This window comes from Seriola aureovittata, chromosome 14 (assembly GCF_021018895.1).
Source record: "Seriola aureovittata isolate HTS-2021-v1 ecotype China chromosome 14, ASM2101889v1, whole genome shotgun sequence".
Classification (NCBI taxonomy): domain Eukaryota; kingdom Metazoa; phylum Chordata; class Actinopteri; order Carangiformes; family Carangidae; genus Seriola; species Seriola aureovittata.
Window position 1 is genome coordinate 19,916,920 of NC_079377.1, and position 17,922 is coordinate 19,934,841.

General features: G+C 39.6%; 1 protein-coding gene and 1 non-coding gene across 3 annotated transcripts in view; one reads left to right on the forward strand and one right to left on the reverse strand.

Annotated features, from left to right (window-relative positions):
* Positions 1 to 1,171: 1,171 nt before the first annotated feature.
* On the reverse strand, positions 1,172 to 1,244 carry trnar-ccg (transfer RNA arginine (anticodon CCG)). Its single transcript has one exon. It is a non-coding gene; the product is annotated as a tRNA-Arg (tRNA).
* Positions 1,245 to 2,973: 1,729 nt separating this feature from the next.
* The window catches only part of anapc1 (anaphase promoting complex subunit 1), a 49,761-nt gene continuing 34,812 nt past the window's right edge, over positions 2,974 to 17,922 (forward strand). For both annotated transcript variants that reach the window (XM_056396142.1, XM_056396143.1), the window contains exons 1-22: positions 2,974 to 3,126; positions 4,167 to 4,406; positions 4,673 to 4,837; positions 4,997 to 5,039; positions 5,157 to 5,254; positions 5,806 to 5,888; positions 6,067 to 6,128; positions 6,217 to 6,362; positions 6,445 to 6,602; positions 6,718 to 6,849; positions 7,264 to 7,482; positions 7,896 to 7,991; positions 8,264 to 8,354; positions 9,514 to 9,579; positions 9,694 to 9,831; positions 10,187 to 10,330; positions 11,488 to 11,548; positions 13,177 to 13,232; positions 13,665 to 13,796; positions 13,925 to 13,999; positions 15,284 to 15,406; positions 16,333 to 16,502. In XM_056396142.1, coding sequence (XP_056252117.1) covers positions 4,191 to 4,406; positions 4,673 to 4,837; positions 4,997 to 5,039; positions 5,157 to 5,254; positions 5,806 to 5,888; positions 6,067 to 6,128; positions 6,217 to 6,362; positions 6,445 to 6,602; positions 6,718 to 6,849; positions 7,264 to 7,482; positions 7,896 to 7,991; positions 8,264 to 8,354; positions 9,514 to 9,579; positions 9,694 to 9,831; positions 10,187 to 10,330; positions 11,488 to 11,548; positions 13,177 to 13,232; positions 13,665 to 13,796; positions 13,925 to 13,999; positions 15,284 to 15,406; positions 16,333 to 16,502 — 2,474 coding nt within the window. In that variant the 5' untranslated portion in view covers positions 2,974 to 3,126; positions 4,167 to 4,190. The remainder of the gene's footprint in view (positions 3,127 to 4,166; positions 4,407 to 4,672; positions 4,838 to 4,996; positions 5,040 to 5,156; positions 5,255 to 5,805; positions 5,889 to 6,066; positions 6,129 to 6,216; positions 6,363 to 6,444; positions 6,603 to 6,717; positions 6,850 to 7,263; positions 7,483 to 7,895; positions 7,992 to 8,263; positions 8,355 to 9,513; positions 9,580 to 9,693; positions 9,832 to 10,186; positions 10,331 to 11,487; positions 11,549 to 13,176; positions 13,233 to 13,664; positions 13,797 to 13,924; positions 14,000 to 15,283; positions 15,407 to 16,332; positions 16,503 to 17,922) is intronic.

Here is a 17,922-nt window from a genome sequence, read left to right on the forward strand (position 1 = left end):
AACTAAATACATAAATACATTTGGCCTGGATTGAGCCCCATGGTAGACATTACGTACAGCAATGCCATCTAGAGACTTTAATTAGCACAACACACACTCATACATACACACACACATTTCCATCATTAGGTCTCATTAACTAGCAAAACCCTATCCATGTTTTACCGGCCTGGTGCTCATGGGGACCAATCAGATTACATTACTTTCCATGTTTGGGAAATCGCCATCCATCCATCCATCCATCCATCCATCCATCCATCTATCTATCTATCTATCTATCTATCTATCTATCTATCTATCTATCTATCTATCTATCTATCTATCTATCTATCTCTCTATCTATCTATCTAGGGAAAGTAGTGTGTGATCACAGCAAAATATTTATCTATACACACATTTTTCACTGCAGACATTTTAAGAGCCATTTTGAGCCGTTTGATTATATCTCTGTTGGTCCTTTATAGTTATACATACATTAGAGTAATGTACTATGTATACATAAGTATCAAACATTTCCTTTTAAAAACATTACATAACATAACCACTAATTACTTAAAAATGACCTTGCAGTTGGTCTCTTCAGAAAGGTAGGATGTGTTGTTTAAGTATTGAATTACACTAGATCGTACAGGGTTATGTGATACATTTGTAAACTTTGTGCCTGAGCAAGGTCAGACATGGACCAAAACATTACAAATGATTAAAGTCACCGTGCGGGCATCGTCTTTGTGCAGGTTCTTCTTTCGCTGTTCTATTTAAGCCATTTCTCTCTAAGTACGACCACTACCACCAGAATGCGACTCTATCACTGTCCCTTCCCAGTCAGCTGCAGTGCGTCACCACAGACGGTTGTTGCTCTGGATGCTTTAGCAGCCCTGCAGTAATGAAATCTGAGCACTTGTTATGGCAGGATGACCTCACCTCAAACACCCAACCTGCTGCGGCTAAGTGAGGATGATGTCTGTCGTGGTTGTATGGTTGTTGAGTTGGAGTGCTCTAAAGTTTATTTCCTGGTTTCCTGACATATTAACAGTTTGTCCAGTTTTTCCTCATGGATGTGCTGTATACGTGTACTGAGAAAGACTGATAGTAACAGTATAGATTCTTTGTGTGACAGTTTTAAATATGAGATATGTCTAAAGTTCTGTATAATGAGTTTAATAATTGTAATTGACCCAGGTGGGACTCGAACCCACAATCCCCAGCTCCGGAGGCTGATACCTTATCCATTAGGCCACTGGGTCTGTGATGGAAAGCATGTTAATCCCAAGAAATTCATTCGGTCATCTTGGTAGAAGCTAAGAAAATAATTTGTAGAGATCAAAGCTTAAACTGATTGAAATGTTTTAAAGGCAGTTGCTTTTTCCCCCCTAAATCATTTTTAAACATCTGTTTGAATTTCACAAAATGTTTTCATCTGAAATCAAGAAGCTCTTCAAGGACAGAGGCAGCTTAAAACTGATGTCACCTCCAATCACTGAATTGATTTTAAGATACAGCGATGCAAAACGAAGGATAGAGGAACAAGTGTGAGTCAGAGAGGGAATAATGAATCCGGAAAAATTATTACAATAATTTGTTTTATCTGTTTGACTCATACCTGTGAACACACACTTTCCCCATTTGTGTTTTCTGTCTTCAGCTTTCTCACTCTCTCTTTCTCTCTCTGACACACACTCAGATCACCCAGGGAGCTCCACTGATATTGTGAGGGAGAGCTAACTCGGTCAGATCATACTGTGTCGTTGTGCGACATCCATCATATCCATCAACACCTGCACTACCCAGACTCCTGATTTACCCCTCAGATATAATTTTTCATGACCACCTTTTTCTGAATTTGATTTCTTAGATGCAGGAGTTACATGATTCAGTACAGTATGCAGTCTGTCAACGGTGTCAAACTTTATTCTACATCAGATGCTCCCATTATATAGTAGATAACCTGATTTTATTTTGGATGGATTTGATTTTACCTTGTAGCATAGGATATACATTATTATTATTATAACATTTTATTCTACTTGCTAATCACAGTGTTGATCTAAACATTATATTGTTTTTAACTTGCTTCTTCAAATAACTTAGTACATATCACATTATAAAGATACAGTGATAACTAAAAATAATGATCTAATAAAAAAATAGAATGTAAAATACTTAAATAATTGTTGTCTGAGTCTGAATCTTGGTGTGACTTTAAAGAGATGCTGGTAATTACTCATCACTTCCCCATATAAATATCAGCCTATTTATTCTTAATTGGGTTGACAGTGATTCTCTCTACAATATTTATTAATATCATCCACATTTAACCATATTATCAAGTCTGAAAGTCAAGTAAACATCACTGTTTGAAATTTATATGGTCTTTGTATTCAGGCCTCTTCTTATAATCATGTCATCATAATTTATTTAAAATGACCTTAATATTATTGAATTCAGCATACTGTTACAAGAGGTTTAGATTGATACATTTAATTAACTGTAATTTAATAGATTTATACGATTTAAAGGCAAATCCTAGGATTTCATGTGTTTGGTTGTTTGTTTCCAACATCCTGCGTAATCCAAGCCAAGAACTGAGGCTGTTCTAAAAGCAAGGCGAGGCCCCACCCAGCCTAATAAAGTGATTGGTGAGTTTATATAAAATAACATATTATTTTTAGGTGCAGTGACCTCAGACCATAGCCAGAATATAATATTGTTGCCAAAACTAAATCATTAATTTAAAGTATACAAATGTGACTATGATGATGTATTCCTCTGAACATGCGCAGTGTCCGATCTAATAAACAAATTCTTTCCTCCACCCCTGGCAGGAGAAGATGAGGGAGGTGGAGCAGAAGAGATATGGGGAGCAAGGAAAGAGTGACTGTGGAGCATCTGGATGAAAGGCAGCCAATCAGCGCTGTCCTGCCCTGCTCCTCGCCGCTGATTGGCTGACTCGTGAACAAAAAGGGTGTCGGGACAGCAAAGATGTCCGCGCTCTTTTGAAAACCTGCTGTAGCCAAATCCGCAGTTTGGCTGCTGGTCCGAGTTGTTTATATGTTGCCGCCGGTGGAGGCACATACAAGGGAAAGACAAGGACTCCGCGACAAGAGCCAGACTATTCCTTATTATCAGGTTAGCGGCCAAATTGTCTCAAATTCAAAGCTAGCTGACGCTAACGTTAGCTTGCGTGCTAATCGTGCCGGAGAAATCAACGGTACTCAATGCGTATATAGCGTTAGCATGCCAATGCTAACCTGCCAAACACATAACAACTGTCAACATCTTTATTTATTTTACCCACAGCGTCATATTCACTGTCAAATGCTGAGCTTTGATTTAGCCTGATCTTAAAGTTGAGGATCTGCTAGCATGTAGTTGCTAGCAGAGTCAACAATACCACGTAAAAGTAGATAGAAATAACATAAATACTGCAAATTGTTGTTTAGTGAATTACATGTGGTTTTGTACCGTGGCTTCTGACGGTTCTAACAATGTCATGGGATGGGAGGAATGCAGCTAATTTATCGCCTGGTTCGGGGCTGTTTCATGCTGGCTAACCTAGTGTTGTGGAAGTAGAGAAATTATTCAGACAACAACTGCTCAGAATGTTTATAGTTTAAATGCACGTGTTTAAGGCTGTAAGTAGCAGCTATTCTCATTACCAGTTAATCTGCCAATTATTTTCTGTCCTTCACAGCCATTAATCACATTGGAGAATCTTGAATATGAGAACTATTAACTGAGCATCAAAATAGTAACTGACTAATTTTCTGTTGATCAACTAATTTCTGCACTTCTACATTTGTTTGTTTTGAAAGGGATCACCCCTTCACTCCTCTCTGACATTTAAGTTGAGCTTCTTTTAAAAGTTTCAATTTTACTCTCCTCTGATTCTTTTTTTTGTACCTTGGCTCAGGGCCGCACATATTATTCCCATGTAGTAAAGTTTGAATATGTTAAGCTAGATCCGGCTTGGTATAGTTATGTCTCAAGAGTCCTACCTCTTTTCTCTCCTCCCCTTTGCTCTCCTGTCGCACTCTAAATGATCTCATCTACATGCACAACAGTGAAATGTCTGGTAGAATACATTAAACTCATCAGATTGTGCTGTGACCAGTGAATGGGAAAAAAAACTCACTTATTTGCAAACATTTTTCCCATATTCTTCCCAGAAATAATGCTGATATCTGTAACTCATGTCGGAAGTCGTGTATGAAGAGACAGCCACGATGATCGCCGCAGGGGATTTGCAGTCGTTTGTCCCGTTTGGCCGCGAGCACTGCAGGAACCATCCAAATGCCTTCAACCTGCAACTCAGAGAGCTCCAGCCTGCCTCAGAGCTCTGGTCGTCAGATGGTGCCGCCGGCCTGGTGGGGTCCCTGCAGGAAGTCAGTCTGCAGGAGAGAGAGAGGGTGAGATTGCATGGCTTTTACATAATGATACAAATATTCCAGCTATACAAGCACTTCTGTCCAAACAGTATAAAAGCAATTGTAGTGCATAAAGAAACAAATAGATATTACAAAAAAGTAAAATTGAACTTGGATTTAGTTCTCTATTAGATGTATTATTGCTTTACACAAATTGAGTCATTTAGTACCAAACTTTGTTGCATCACTTGTGTATTTTTGATTTCACTCCTTGTTGTGCTGACCCAATGGATGTTTTTGATTGGCAGGAATGCTGGCAGCTTAGGAAAGGCTGCATGGGAGTCAAGGAGGAGGATGTAGAGTTCGAAGAGGAGCTCTACACAGCAGGAAATGTGGTCATTTGGAGCCAGGGCAGTCGGACCCAAGCCTCCAATGTATACAAGGCCTTCACTGTCGACAGCCCAGTGCAGCAGGTCAGTTAGTAAACCCTGTTTTCAGATTCAAGCTAACGCCAATGCCATTCTAGTGTCTGATGATGGATCTGAGCGAGCATAATAAGAATTGTTTTCTTGTATCATATAATGCGGTCTTTTTCGGGCAAAACATTTTAAGCAGTCTTTTATTGTTCACAGGCCTTATGGTGTAACTTTGCTGTTCCTCAGAACAAGAAAGATGGTACAGTATAATTTAAAGATTTCAAAAGCAAATATTGTTTCGAGTTATCTTTTGATTTATGTTTAGTTCTGTTGCGTTTCATAAAGAAAATGCACTGTCTTTAATGTTGTTTTGCAGAGGAAGAAGTGGAGCAAACAGTGTGTATCCTCCAGAGTAGCTGTGTCAATGTTCACACTGTGACCGGGAAAGATTTCATCTCACCGCTACCCTTCCAGGTGAGGGAAACTGGTAACCTTTTATTTCACAGGATATGAGTCAAGACGAGGAGAGAAACTCAGAAAGCGTCTGTTAGGTTTCAGCTTGCCGGAATCATTAACCTTTCTCCTCTCTCCGGTTTTCTTTGGTGTAACTCACCACTGGCCACCCACTTTTAATGAACATGTTGGTGATGTATGCAGATTATGTACATGATGTTAAAGGGTTTCTGCATATAAACGTGTTTTAACTTGCATGTTGCTGCTGCTTTCTGGGGCCATGAAATAGTGAAGTTGGAGCATCAACAACCACTTCTGTTGATATTGGCTACATTTCCTGTTTATGAAGGACTGAATTCTTAAAGGATTATCCATTTTAGAAAAGGCAGAAGAGTCATAGTCATATTGTCTGACAATCAAATTTTCTAGCTGTGTCTCGTTTACATATATGCTGGATGTTTTTAGTGTTAATTTATCAAATAAAATTGAAAGATTAAAGATGATTGCCGTCATAATTATGCAATAATATGTAATAAATGTGTCTCTCTTGTCCAACCTATCATTTCCTCCAGGTCTCAGATGTCTGGGCGACCAAGTTTGGACTTTTGTTGGAACGAAAAAACACAGCAGCTGACGCACAACTCGCCCCCCCAAGGTACGCACTTACTCTGCACGCCAACACACATGGCAAAGATGCAGGCAAACAGATCTAAGCTCAAAATTTGATCACGTGTGTCTGCATTAAAGACGGCCTTGTAGTCACACACTCATGTATGCACACACCATTGTGATCTAGCTTTTTACTGAGGCACTGAGCTCTTTTTCTCCTACAGGGAACCTCTGCCCACATTGTTCAGCATGCTGCATCCTCTAGACGAGATTGCACCAGTAGTCTGTAAGCCCTCAGGTTTGACACACACAATTACAAATGCTTTCTGTCTCTCTCCCCACGAATGAGTAATCTATGTGTGTGTATTTTCCAGGCCTTTTTGAAGGCTCACGTGTGCAGTATGCGTCTGACTCCACCATGAAGATACTTTTCAGCTGCTGTCAGCCCTCTATAGTTGTCTCATATGACACTGTACAGGGAATACACTCTGTCTGGGCCCTGCGCAAGGTCACACATGATGTAAGTGATCTCACACACACACACACACACACACACACACACACACACAGTCTACCTGTCCCTAAGCTCTTACCTCCATCAGGAGCGTTCTACAGTCCTGCGGTGTCCAGCAGAGCCAGTCGGCACACCACTGGGTCTGATAGCTTCAGGCTTCCTGACCTCTCACCTCCGTAATATCTCCCGCCTGGACTCCCCTGGTGGGAGTGGGCCAGCCGGGCTCGCTTCTGGTACTGGAACAAGGTAATGAAAGTGTATACGCATAGAGCTGCAATTATGGTTTGATTTGTTGCTAATATTGACCCTCTGTGGCCCCCTGGCTGTTGTCTGACCCATGACCTTGGTTTTCTGCTTCTAGCTGTCCTGTTGGCACCGGCTCTCCTCTCCACTACAGCGCTCTGCACAGCCACCAGAGCAGAATCATGACGTCCTCACCAGGAATACACTCCCGTGTTCATTCCCCTAGTATATCCAACATGGCTGCTCTCAGGTGAGTTTGATTTCAAAGTGAAGAGACACATTTTTTAAAAAAGAAACAATTGAGAGAACATGTGCCGTATGTGAGACCAGTGGACAGTTGAAGATGCAGATCCAGCTGCTAACTGAACTTTCAAGCCTGATGAAGAATAATGACATTACATATAAAAGCCAAATAAGTCCTTACTAGCACAACTGGTAAGATCAGCAAGGACGCAGAATTCAGAGTAATTATTTTGTAAATCTACTTTGTTCAGTCTTTTGCCAGCTACATACATTTGCTTCATCTCCTCCTGCAGTTGTTAGAAATGCACCTACCTACCACCTGTTTTAATATCTGCTCATTGAAACATTGCTCCACAACACCACTAGTGGTCAAAAACTCTACTGTACACTATTCTCTCTTGTGCCATCCCTTCTATCTCAGCCGCGCCCACTCCCCGGGCATGGCGGCTCCATCCTTTTCAGGTGCGGCTCGTTTCAACACGTCTTTCCACAGCCCGTCCTCCAGGGGACACCATGGCTTGTTTCCCTCCCCTAACAGCACGGTCAATGAGACGATGCTGGTGCCAGAGATGGAACCCATCATACCTGACCTCTGCATGGAGCAGCTGTGGAGTGAGACGGTCACCGCAGGCTGTCACAGGTAATAACCAGGACTGGACCTCACTGAAAACAGATGCAGTATTGGCCCATGATACATTTATACCAGTGATGGGCAATTATTGAGAGTGAGTAATCGATAGTTTTTTATTTTAATGTGATTTCAACTTCGTGTTCTGGCGAGTTCAGTAATGTAAGCCTACGTTGTTTCCAGAAATCCCCTGTTGTGTTATGTAAGATAATTTTCTTTAAAATTTTGCACTTTTAATTTAATCTTAGTACATTTGTAATTATGTACTCCTAATTTCTCTCACATCATCATCGAAGCTCTTGATCTTTTCTAGCTCAAAAGATAATTTCTGAATCCTTAGTTTTTTAAAGAAATATTTTTATTGTGTTGTTTGTTTTTTTTCCTCTTGTTTTTACACATGAATCTTCACTTGTTTGCATTTGTAGGGAGATGAGCAGCCAAGCGTCTAAAGTATTCCTGACCTCTGATGTCTGTGAAAACCGCTACCTCTGTTTCCTGGTGGAGTCTCATCAACAGCTCAGGTCACCAAACATACACAGTGTATTCTTACACAATGCCTTTTTGAAATAGACACTAGCATGCACATGCTAAATATTATGGAATCAAGGTGCCCATAAAAACAAGACTGAAAAAGTTATTTAAATCTAAGGTTCTGCAGAGCGGTCGAACAGCTACTGAACGATCCTTATGGAAACAATGATCGCTAAAATACGTACAACACTGGACAAACCACTTAAATTCACTGCAAAATCCGATGGTCACTATTTTAACGTCTTTTTCATTGTCTCTACAGATGTGTGAAGTTTATTGAGAGCAACGACACATCTCTGCTCATCTTCGCCTCTGTCACATCCATCAATGCTAAAGATGCAGAACCTCTGCAGGTACATTGAACTGAAGGATAGTAACACTTAAGTTTCCTAATCAATAACCACACAGTCATCTAGTTTATTCAGTAAGTAAATTATTAAGAAGAAGAAGAAGAAGAAGAATAAACAGCGACGGTCATTGAGGTTTTATTGATGGCAAAAGTTGGTGCTTCATTTGAAAAATACACAAATGAAAGTGTTGATATGAGACTAATGAACATCTCATATCCCTGCAAATAGTTGTTAGTGTGGTATTTCTGTTTCTTTGACGCTGCCGCCACTGCAAACTGTGATAAATGATAATAGAAATATTCAGTATGTGGGGCCTGATTCAGAAAACAATGCAGCTCTGAACGTTTACAAACAGACTCCTCTGCTTTCATTCTGTCTTTGTATTTGTGATATCTTTATGGTTGGCTGTATTGCTGGTCTGGGCTGTAGCATCAGCATATTTATTTAACGTCAAATTGTAGTGTGGGAAGTCATGAACATTATGTAGGAGGCCTTACTGTATCCTCTTTAATGCAAGCGGATGTTTATGACTTCCATAAGATATAATTAGGTCTTTAGTTGTTCCCATTACCTACAGAAACCAGTGTGTGTATTTTTAGCTGAGCTAAGTCTCTGCCTCAGAGGAGTTGAACATCATCATCGTTAGATTCATCAATGAAGATCTATGAGAATTACTGTGAACACAGAAGATATAGGTTAAAATTAGGGCAGCACAATTAATCAAAATCGCAATATGGACAAGTGCAATATCCAAATCGCAGGAAATGCAATTTTTTTTGTCGCATTGTTAGTACCAAAAGCGTTGTGGTGCTACGGAGATGCATCAGCTTCAGCCCTAATTGAATGTAGATCAAGTAGGTTCATTTATTATATGTACTTTTCATGCATACGGAGAAATCGCAGAATGTTATGTCACGAAAACTGGTCTTAAAGTCCTGGAAATCAATTTGCCAAAAATGTGAATGAACCTTGCTGAAAATCTTTGGGTTTTGTTCTGGTGGTCAGACAAAACAAGTGATTTAGATATGTTGACTTGATTTTTCCCACACTTTATAGACCAAATGATTAATCAACTAATTGAGAAAATAATAGGGAGATTAACCAGTAATGAAAATAATTGTCATTAACAGCCCTCAACATGTTTCTAAACTTTGGTTCTCAGAATATAGATGCCATGCTGGTTCTGGAGGCCTGTGGCAGTCTGGTTCTCTACACAGGAGTCACCAGGGTAAGGACGGACTCTAACCTGTTGATACAACAACAATTATTGGAGGTTTCTGGTTGTAAAAGTGTTATTACTGGGTGTTGAAGTCATACAATTGCTTTCTTGGTGTTCCTCTAGGTCAGTAAGGTGTTTGTCCCCGGTCTCCTGTCGCCCACCTTCAGCCTGACCAACCACCTCCCTCACGTCAGCATGCAGGCCGAAAACATTAGCACGCCGGCTAACACTGGTAGTAGGTACCTTTCAAGACTGGATGAGGTACTGCTATGTGTTGAAAACATATTGTTCATATTGTTCACATAGATAGATTTAATAATTTGATTTTGGTATTTTTTGTAATAATGTATTTTTTCAGGTTATCTTTCCCTCTGTGCATTAAGCCTCATATTATCTGCACACTGCACACACTTTTTATTGTTGAAAATATCAGTTTCCCTTCTTGCTGTTGTCTGAGAAACAATTTCCACAGAGCAAGATAATCTGTCACAGTAAACATGGAGGCCTGATTTGGTTTCCTGTTTTATAATTATTCCATTCTGCTGCTTGAAGGAAATAACCTCTCAGACACATTATACCTTTGCTTTATCTCACCTCCTTCTCCTCTGTCCTCCAGGCTGTGATGCCTTCACCGGTGTGTGAGCTGAGGGGTCCAAACATTAAACACCATGAAGCGTCATTTTTGGAAGATTACAGCTTCCAACAAGCCATGCCCTACATCCATGCCTTGCGGGACCCCGTCTGCAACAGGGTCACTCTGGTAGGGGTGTGTGCGTGTGCGTGTGTGTGTGTTTTCAAGAAGACAAATCAAATGGCTTGTGACCTTTAGTCAAAAGGTTTGTGCTACTGTATATCAGAAAACTTCTTGTTTTTTTCCAATTTCTTTCTGACTTAACTGGACTTAATGTTGACAGAATTTGCCCAAAGCTGTCCACCAGAATAACAAAATAACTGTGAAGTGAAGTCTGGAAGTTTTCAGTTGATAGTAGTTATGTGTCAGGACTCATTAAAGTTTGCTGGTTGATCCCACACTTGTCGTTATGGACAAGATGTAGTGTGGTTTTAGGGAGCTGCTGTTCTGATACACACTGCAGAAATTAAAAGGAAAATCATACTAGAAATGGATGAGTCAGTCTGGACACTGGTTGTTAATGTCGCTCACTGGACTTGTCAAAGCGCAGGCTACTCTGTGTGTGTTGTCAGATCGAAGGTTTATTTACTCATTAGTGGTTCTCTAATCGGTTCAGCTGTGCAGTGAAATGATGACGAGAACGGGGCCGACCGAACTGGAGAAAATATGACATTAAAGTAACAAGATGTCATGTTCGGGTTTTCCTCTATAAATCAACTATTCTAAAATAATTTAAATAATAATTATTTGGAATCTTAAAAAAAATGAGAGCTGCTCCTTCAGTTAAAAATGTTATTCAGAAATTTCTCTAGGATGTTTATTGTGAGGTGAGATGTTGCAAAACCTGTAAGTGTTTGCAGGTGTTTATCAGACTTCAGTCCTCAGAAATTCGGATGTGATTCTTTTAGCTGCAGTACGTTATAAATTGTGATAATTCAGGTTTTAGATGTGGAACATTTTTGTGTCAAGTCCATAGTGTAAAACCCCATTTCATGCAAATTTCATGTTGAGTATGCCAACTGCCTTTTTCCAGATATGCTAGATCAGGGCCAGGGTTAATGTTATTAGTAACACATGTCCTTTTCATCCTATGACAAATCAAAATGTCTGCTCCTGTCGGCTGATTCTAGATTTATAGTATAGGATTTACCGTAGATAATGTATTGTCAAAGACACTCTCAGCACTCAGCTCTGCTTATTGTCGTTGATCCAGTTATACCGCACTGATATGAAACTGAACTGAATTGTATAAATTAAATTTATGTACAATCTCTTTCTCTGTCTAGGAACTAAATAGTGGCACAATGCTGAGGATCTCTATCCCAGAGATTGCTACCTCAGAGCTGGGTGAGAAACACGCACACACACACACACAAACGTTTGTATTGTAGCCATACAAGTACACGAACACGCAGACACGCACACACCTGTAAGATGGATCCAGAAATATACAGAGCCCATTCATATTGCGACATTGCGTCACCGCTGTTGGTCAGTAATGCTTTCTGTTGTTAAAATGTGTACTTTTTTTTTTTTATGAGACCACACACACACACACACACACACACACACACACACACACACAACACACACACACACACACACACACACACAGGGCTGAGTCAGAGCAGTTAAGTCCTGGAAATTAGGTTTGAGAGCTGCCCTATGTTGTTACGCAGTGACGTATAATCTTGATGTATTGAGGATGCCATTACAAGGCAGACACACACACACACACACACACACACACACACACACACCACTGATAATGATTAACCCACTACATCAGAGAAGTTTCAATGTGTTGCCTTTTAATAGGTTTAAAATGAACCCTTTAAGACATGTAAATAATTAACTCCTGGAAGAATAAGAGTGGAATGTAAAGAGCTACTCACATGGGAAATATTATAATATGGGTAATACATGGGAACCTCTGCATGTGGTTTTACCACATCATCATTCTTGTTACGGTATCTGCCAGTGAAGCTTCTTTTGACCCAGACTATAATTCTGTAAAGTTTAGTTTTTCCATGCCAGACATTCTGTCATGTAACAGATACCTGCTTTTGATTGTTTGTTGGTGGTAGAAAAGTTCATCCAGCTGGTTAAATGGAAAGCTTGAAAATTATGCTACTGCAGCTGCGGGGACTTAAATGCAAAAACTAGTTAATGACCAAGTACTTAATAATTAATATACATGACACTGACAAATTTTACTTTCTAACCAATTAAAGAGGTCACCTGCTACATCTTTTCTTTTGGGTTGTTTACCCTCTAATGGGTCCCTGGATCAGTTCAAATATCAACATCTGCTCAGACCATGAACTTTGAATGAATGAATGAATGAAGTTTCTTAATCACATCCAGCTTTTGTTAAATCTCACCTTTTTAAAAACAAAAAATTATTTATCTTTTTAAAGCCTTCCTGTGTGAGTGCGACTGTCTGCTTTGTGTGTACCTGCCTTTGTGTCTTTGCCATGCATTGCTCCCCATTATTTAGTAATCGATCCTACAGACGAGGCTTTCTCCCTCTAATGAAATGGCATTTATCCTCCTCTTCCCTGACCTTTCCCTCTCTGGATGTCCAATTAAGATAGCCTGGTGACGTTGATTAGGAATCTGATTGGTCAGAGTTGTTAGGAGAAACAGTAACACTAATTACTGTCATAGTGGTGGTTCTTTTTCAATTTCCTCTTTTGTTTTCCGATCTTAAGTAGAAGAGGCTGTTTAAACTGAATTAAGTTTTATTTTTCAAGTGCTGTTCATCCTCTTCTCTTACAAAGCCCTGGTCCATCAGAATCCCATAATTGTTCCTTTTTAAAGTAATATGAATAAGAACTTGGGACTTCAACAAAACCATTAACACTTGTTTTTTTCCCCCCGATATGTACATCCTTTCCCACTGCCTTTTTAAATTTCTTGTATTTCTCCATTGTCACCTTTTCTATTCCTGTTCTCCTTTTAATTCATTTCAGTGAGGAAATGCCTTCAGGCCATTCGTTTAATTCTGCCCAAGGAAGCTGCCATGAAGGTTTGTGGAATTGATGGTTAATTCTGGAAACAGTGCAAAAAGACACCACATCAGGCTGAATGGATACTTCTTTAGACACCTGCAGACAAACTGATGCTGGCTTGGCCATTCTCTATCATATGTCAGTAATACCATGCAGGCATAGTTGTTTTTTAAGTGACCTGCACATATTGAACATGTTACGGTGTGCAGAGAGACTAAGAGAACCGGTGGCACAATGCAGCCAGATGTTCTGTCTGCTATGTAAAGTAACCATTATACCAGGCCTGAATTATTATGTTCTTGTTTTATTTAAAATGACATACATCTAAATTGATATATTTGCTGTTATAATACATATAATGTTTGTGGTAATTGAGAAACTCTTTTTGCATTTAATTTTCAAGTCAAGTAAAAAATTCAATTTTGAAGACTGTTCATGTTATCATGCAGGTTTTGGTGAAATGGTATAACATCTACAACGCCCCTGGGGGTCCCAGTGCCCATGCAGAGTGGAACCTGTTTGTCACCTGTTTCATGACACTGATGGGTTACAACACTGAGCGCCTGACTTGGACAAGAAATGTAAGTCATCTGTAGAAGTCTTTTGTGTTCTAAACCTGTAAAACCATGTTTTAGCTTTGATCACTAATTCATGTGTCGTGACCTTGCCCTCTGTGTCCCCCCCCCCCCCCCCCCCCCCCTTTCCGCAGCTGCATTTTGAAGTGCCTCTCTCTCCAGTGATTGCAGCCAAGAAGGCTCGTCCCTCTGATGGAGGCTCTGATGAGGTGTGTGACTGAAGTATGATCTGTTGTGATGTTTGTGGCACAGTTAGCACTACTTTGATGTTTACTTGTAGATTTGAAATCTCTGAAGGATATTGCACCTTTGTGGGAAAGACTAGACTGTGCACCACCTTGAAAAGTAAAGCTTTTTTTCATTCCTTCATTTGTCAGTATCTCAACTACTGTAACAAATCTTTCAGCTCGTCAGAAAGTTTCTAGGTTTTGAAGAAATATTAACACATTTGGTGGTTAAAGGAGTTCCCTGACATTAGAAGAGAGCCTGAAACATTTAGCATAGCTATTGAATAAAATAATTTAAATTAAACAGAGACAAATCTAGCAGCCATTTTCATGTGGCATGGAAAGTCAGTTAGAGAAATCATTTTGCTCTCTGTAATTTCCTGTGGGTGAGAAAATAAATGAATAATAATAATAAAGTACTATAATAACACTTTAAGTGTGTTTCTGAAATAGCAGTGACATAACAGAGAAAATAACCTGTAGTCTTTCTTAAGGTCCTAAACACACACACATATTCGCTCTTTTCATGTCTCCATGACAGCGACAGTCGGGGCTGGAGGCATTATGCTTCCAGGTTATCTGTCCGTCTGTATGTCCTATTCTCATGAATGCGATATCTCAGTGATGCCTTGAAGGAATATCTTCAGATTTGGCAAAAACATTTACTTGGACTTCACCATCAAGGATGACCTGCTTAGAACTTGGTGGTCAAAGGTCACTGTGACCTCACAAAAAACCTTATTGGCGTGTTTGTGTTTAATTAAGGCACAATTAAACACAAATGTCTGAGAGGGAAAAAATTATGAAGTGATGACATTTAATATCCAAATGGTCAAAGGTCAACTTCACTGTGACATCATAATGTTCCGCAAAAACACTTCTGGCTATTATTCAGCGCTGTAACTAAGGGAGGGAGAGATTGTGAACTTATTTCCTGCATCTTTGCTTGTTGGCGGAGGCATACATCCGCGAGGTGGTATCTCTGTTTGACATTTGACATGTCATGTTTTTCTCTGATGAGAACACAGACAATCAGCTGGAGGCTCAGGCTGTGCTCTCTGTGTATGCGTCTGCATGAGTCAGTTAAAAGCACACTGTTGACTCTGTCAGCCCGTGACCTCTGAGCTCTGTGTTCCACATGGTTCACCGTTGAACTTACGCTACAATACATACAGTGTATAAGATTCTTTGAAATGTCTGCATGTTCTGTAACTGGTGAGAGAGCTAACCCACCTTCATGCTGGCTTTTAACTCCTCTCTCTGTAGGACTGGGACTACTTGTTGGGGTCTCATTACCACCGTCAGATGAATTTCCAAACTGCCTGCGGTCCATTGGACTCCAGTGGCTCCAACAATACTCTCACCACAGAAACTGAGGGCCTGTCTTCTGTATGTATCTCAGTCCGGGCAGAGCTGTTTGGTGATTGTTGTTTGATTTGATTTGTTTGTTCTGCAAAGTTTGGTTAGCTCATGATGGATATGATGCAATTTGTTTGGTAAGACTTGATGTTGTGTAGATTCAGCTGCATCTTTGTTGATGCATGTTTTCATCCACCCTTCCTCCTCCTTATCTCCTCCCCCTCCTCATGTTGTTGCATAGAGTAATTATCTTTCCTCCTGGTGGTTTGTCATGCCGACAGGTGTTTCCATTATTTTGTCCAACCCATTTATATGAATGAAAGTCAAAAAACAAAAGGTATCCTAGTTGAATCAACCCCTCTGTTAAACAATTTGAACAAAAGTAGAACATTATAACCTTCTTGAAAGTAGGATTATTGCTACACTGTGGTATCAGACTGCATTCATTTTAGGTAGGTAGGTAATAAAACTGAGTGTATATATCCACGCGTTTGTGTTTATAAAATACAAAAAAATGTATTGCATCAAATACGGTTACATATTGCTGTGAGGCTAATCTTTAGTATATTTATCCACCAATCTGTGTCAGTAGAACACCACCTTCTGCAAGTTGCAGTGTGTGGGAACTAGTTAGTAAGTGACGGTGTGGAGTGGAAATCAATAGTGATCAGTAAAACAACCAAAACTGCTGTAAACGAGACCGAACCTACATTATACATCAACGGAGGAAAATATGATCCAGTTTAAAATCAATACAATGATAATTGGGTACTGGAGCTCATCTGACAGAGCTGTGGGGGTACGTCAAACAAAAAGGTTGGAAATCACTGGTCTAAATGATCGATAATTTACAAATTTACCGCTACATCATACAGAGACAGTATCTCCCATCACTACTTCTGTACACTGACGTTTGCCTTGTATTCCCTTCATCATCTTTTCTTCCTTTGTCATAGGTGTCTTCTCCCGCCAGTTCATCTCTGAAGTTGGACAGCTCAGCTCCTCTTTTCCCCCACATTCCTGCACTTTTCTACGTTCTCCATCTGCTCTATCAGGAGCTGCAGCTGGACGAGCTGCAGAGAGCAAGAGCCTCGTCACTGGTCTGCCTGCTGCAGCAGCTGGCCAGGTAACCACTGCTCTGTGTGTTTGTGTGTGTGTGTGTATTAGCTGCTTGGAGGAAAGTAAATAACTTATGGCAAGTGCAGTGTTTGTACTGTGCTGTACAACTTGATAATGGGATTAAAGGGATGCTCACATAACACTGAATGAATATGAAATGGCAAAAAAAGAAAGAACTGTTACTTTAATACATAAAGGTTACAAAACAGAGAACAGACCTGCGACATTTATCACAACAAAAGAAAACCTGGTCTACTTTTCCCAACCACCAACTACGTTGAACTCTTACCATGAGAAGAAAAGGTGAACAGATGGTTCATTGTTTTCAGTGGAAAGCTTGTTTGTAATCAAGGCTCTTTAGTGGTGTGTATTTAGAAATAAACTTGAACAGGTTGTCAAGTGACCGCTGTGATTGGTGGCAATGACATTAACAGAATAGGTGGAGTGGGAGAGTGAAGCGCTCTACAGAGTAATTGGCCTGTGTTGGTTAGTGTGTGGGCTGTTGTGAAGTATGGTGCAATTTATTACACTCTGTCTGCTTTATCAGACTTTATGGTGATCCTGAGTGTATTATCAGATATTGTTTGGGAGTGATTACATTTTTTAAACCTTTTTATCTCAAAATATTTTCGAAAGAAACTGATTTTAATTCTTGCCAGACATCCTTCTATTACAATTTTTGAAAAATAAATCTCATGTAACAGATTTCAAAGCAGTTATATAAAGAGAATATCAGGTTCTCATGCAAATATACAGTGATGTGACCACCACAAAATGCAGCCTCGACATATAGTGTCCCATTGCTTTGCTTGTAACAAAAGTATATTTCCTGTCATAAAATTCCTTGTACAGGGAAGGTTATAGAAATAGTTACAAGAAAACTGAATATTATTACTTTTTTTTTTTTTACATTCAATTCAGTTGCAATAAAACTATTCTATTAATCACAAAACAATCAAAAGCTACAAGCTTTAAAACATTATGTTGAATTGGTAAGAAATACATAAATAAATAAATAAACAAATAACCATAAATATGTGTATATGTATATATAAAGAAACACAACGTAACTGGATCATACAAAAGTATAAAAGGGAATTGAGGAGTTTTACAGGAATACATGTGAGTTCCTGCATCAGTTTTACACAGTTGAATAACTGTACACACATGAACTATTTCACATACATACACACACATCTGAAGATTGTGTGGAAGTCGGGGCTTGGTACCAGGATTAAAAGCTATTGATTATCTGACATAAGCAGAGTGGTAATGACTCACAGCTGTTAATTACTCTGGGTATGTGTGTAATTGCTGCTCAAGAACAACTTAAATGCCATAGATGCTCTTGGAGAATGTAGAGCCATTTTTAGATTTGATTCAAGGTCCTCCAGATTTCAGGATGTGATGTGTTCATGTACATGGAG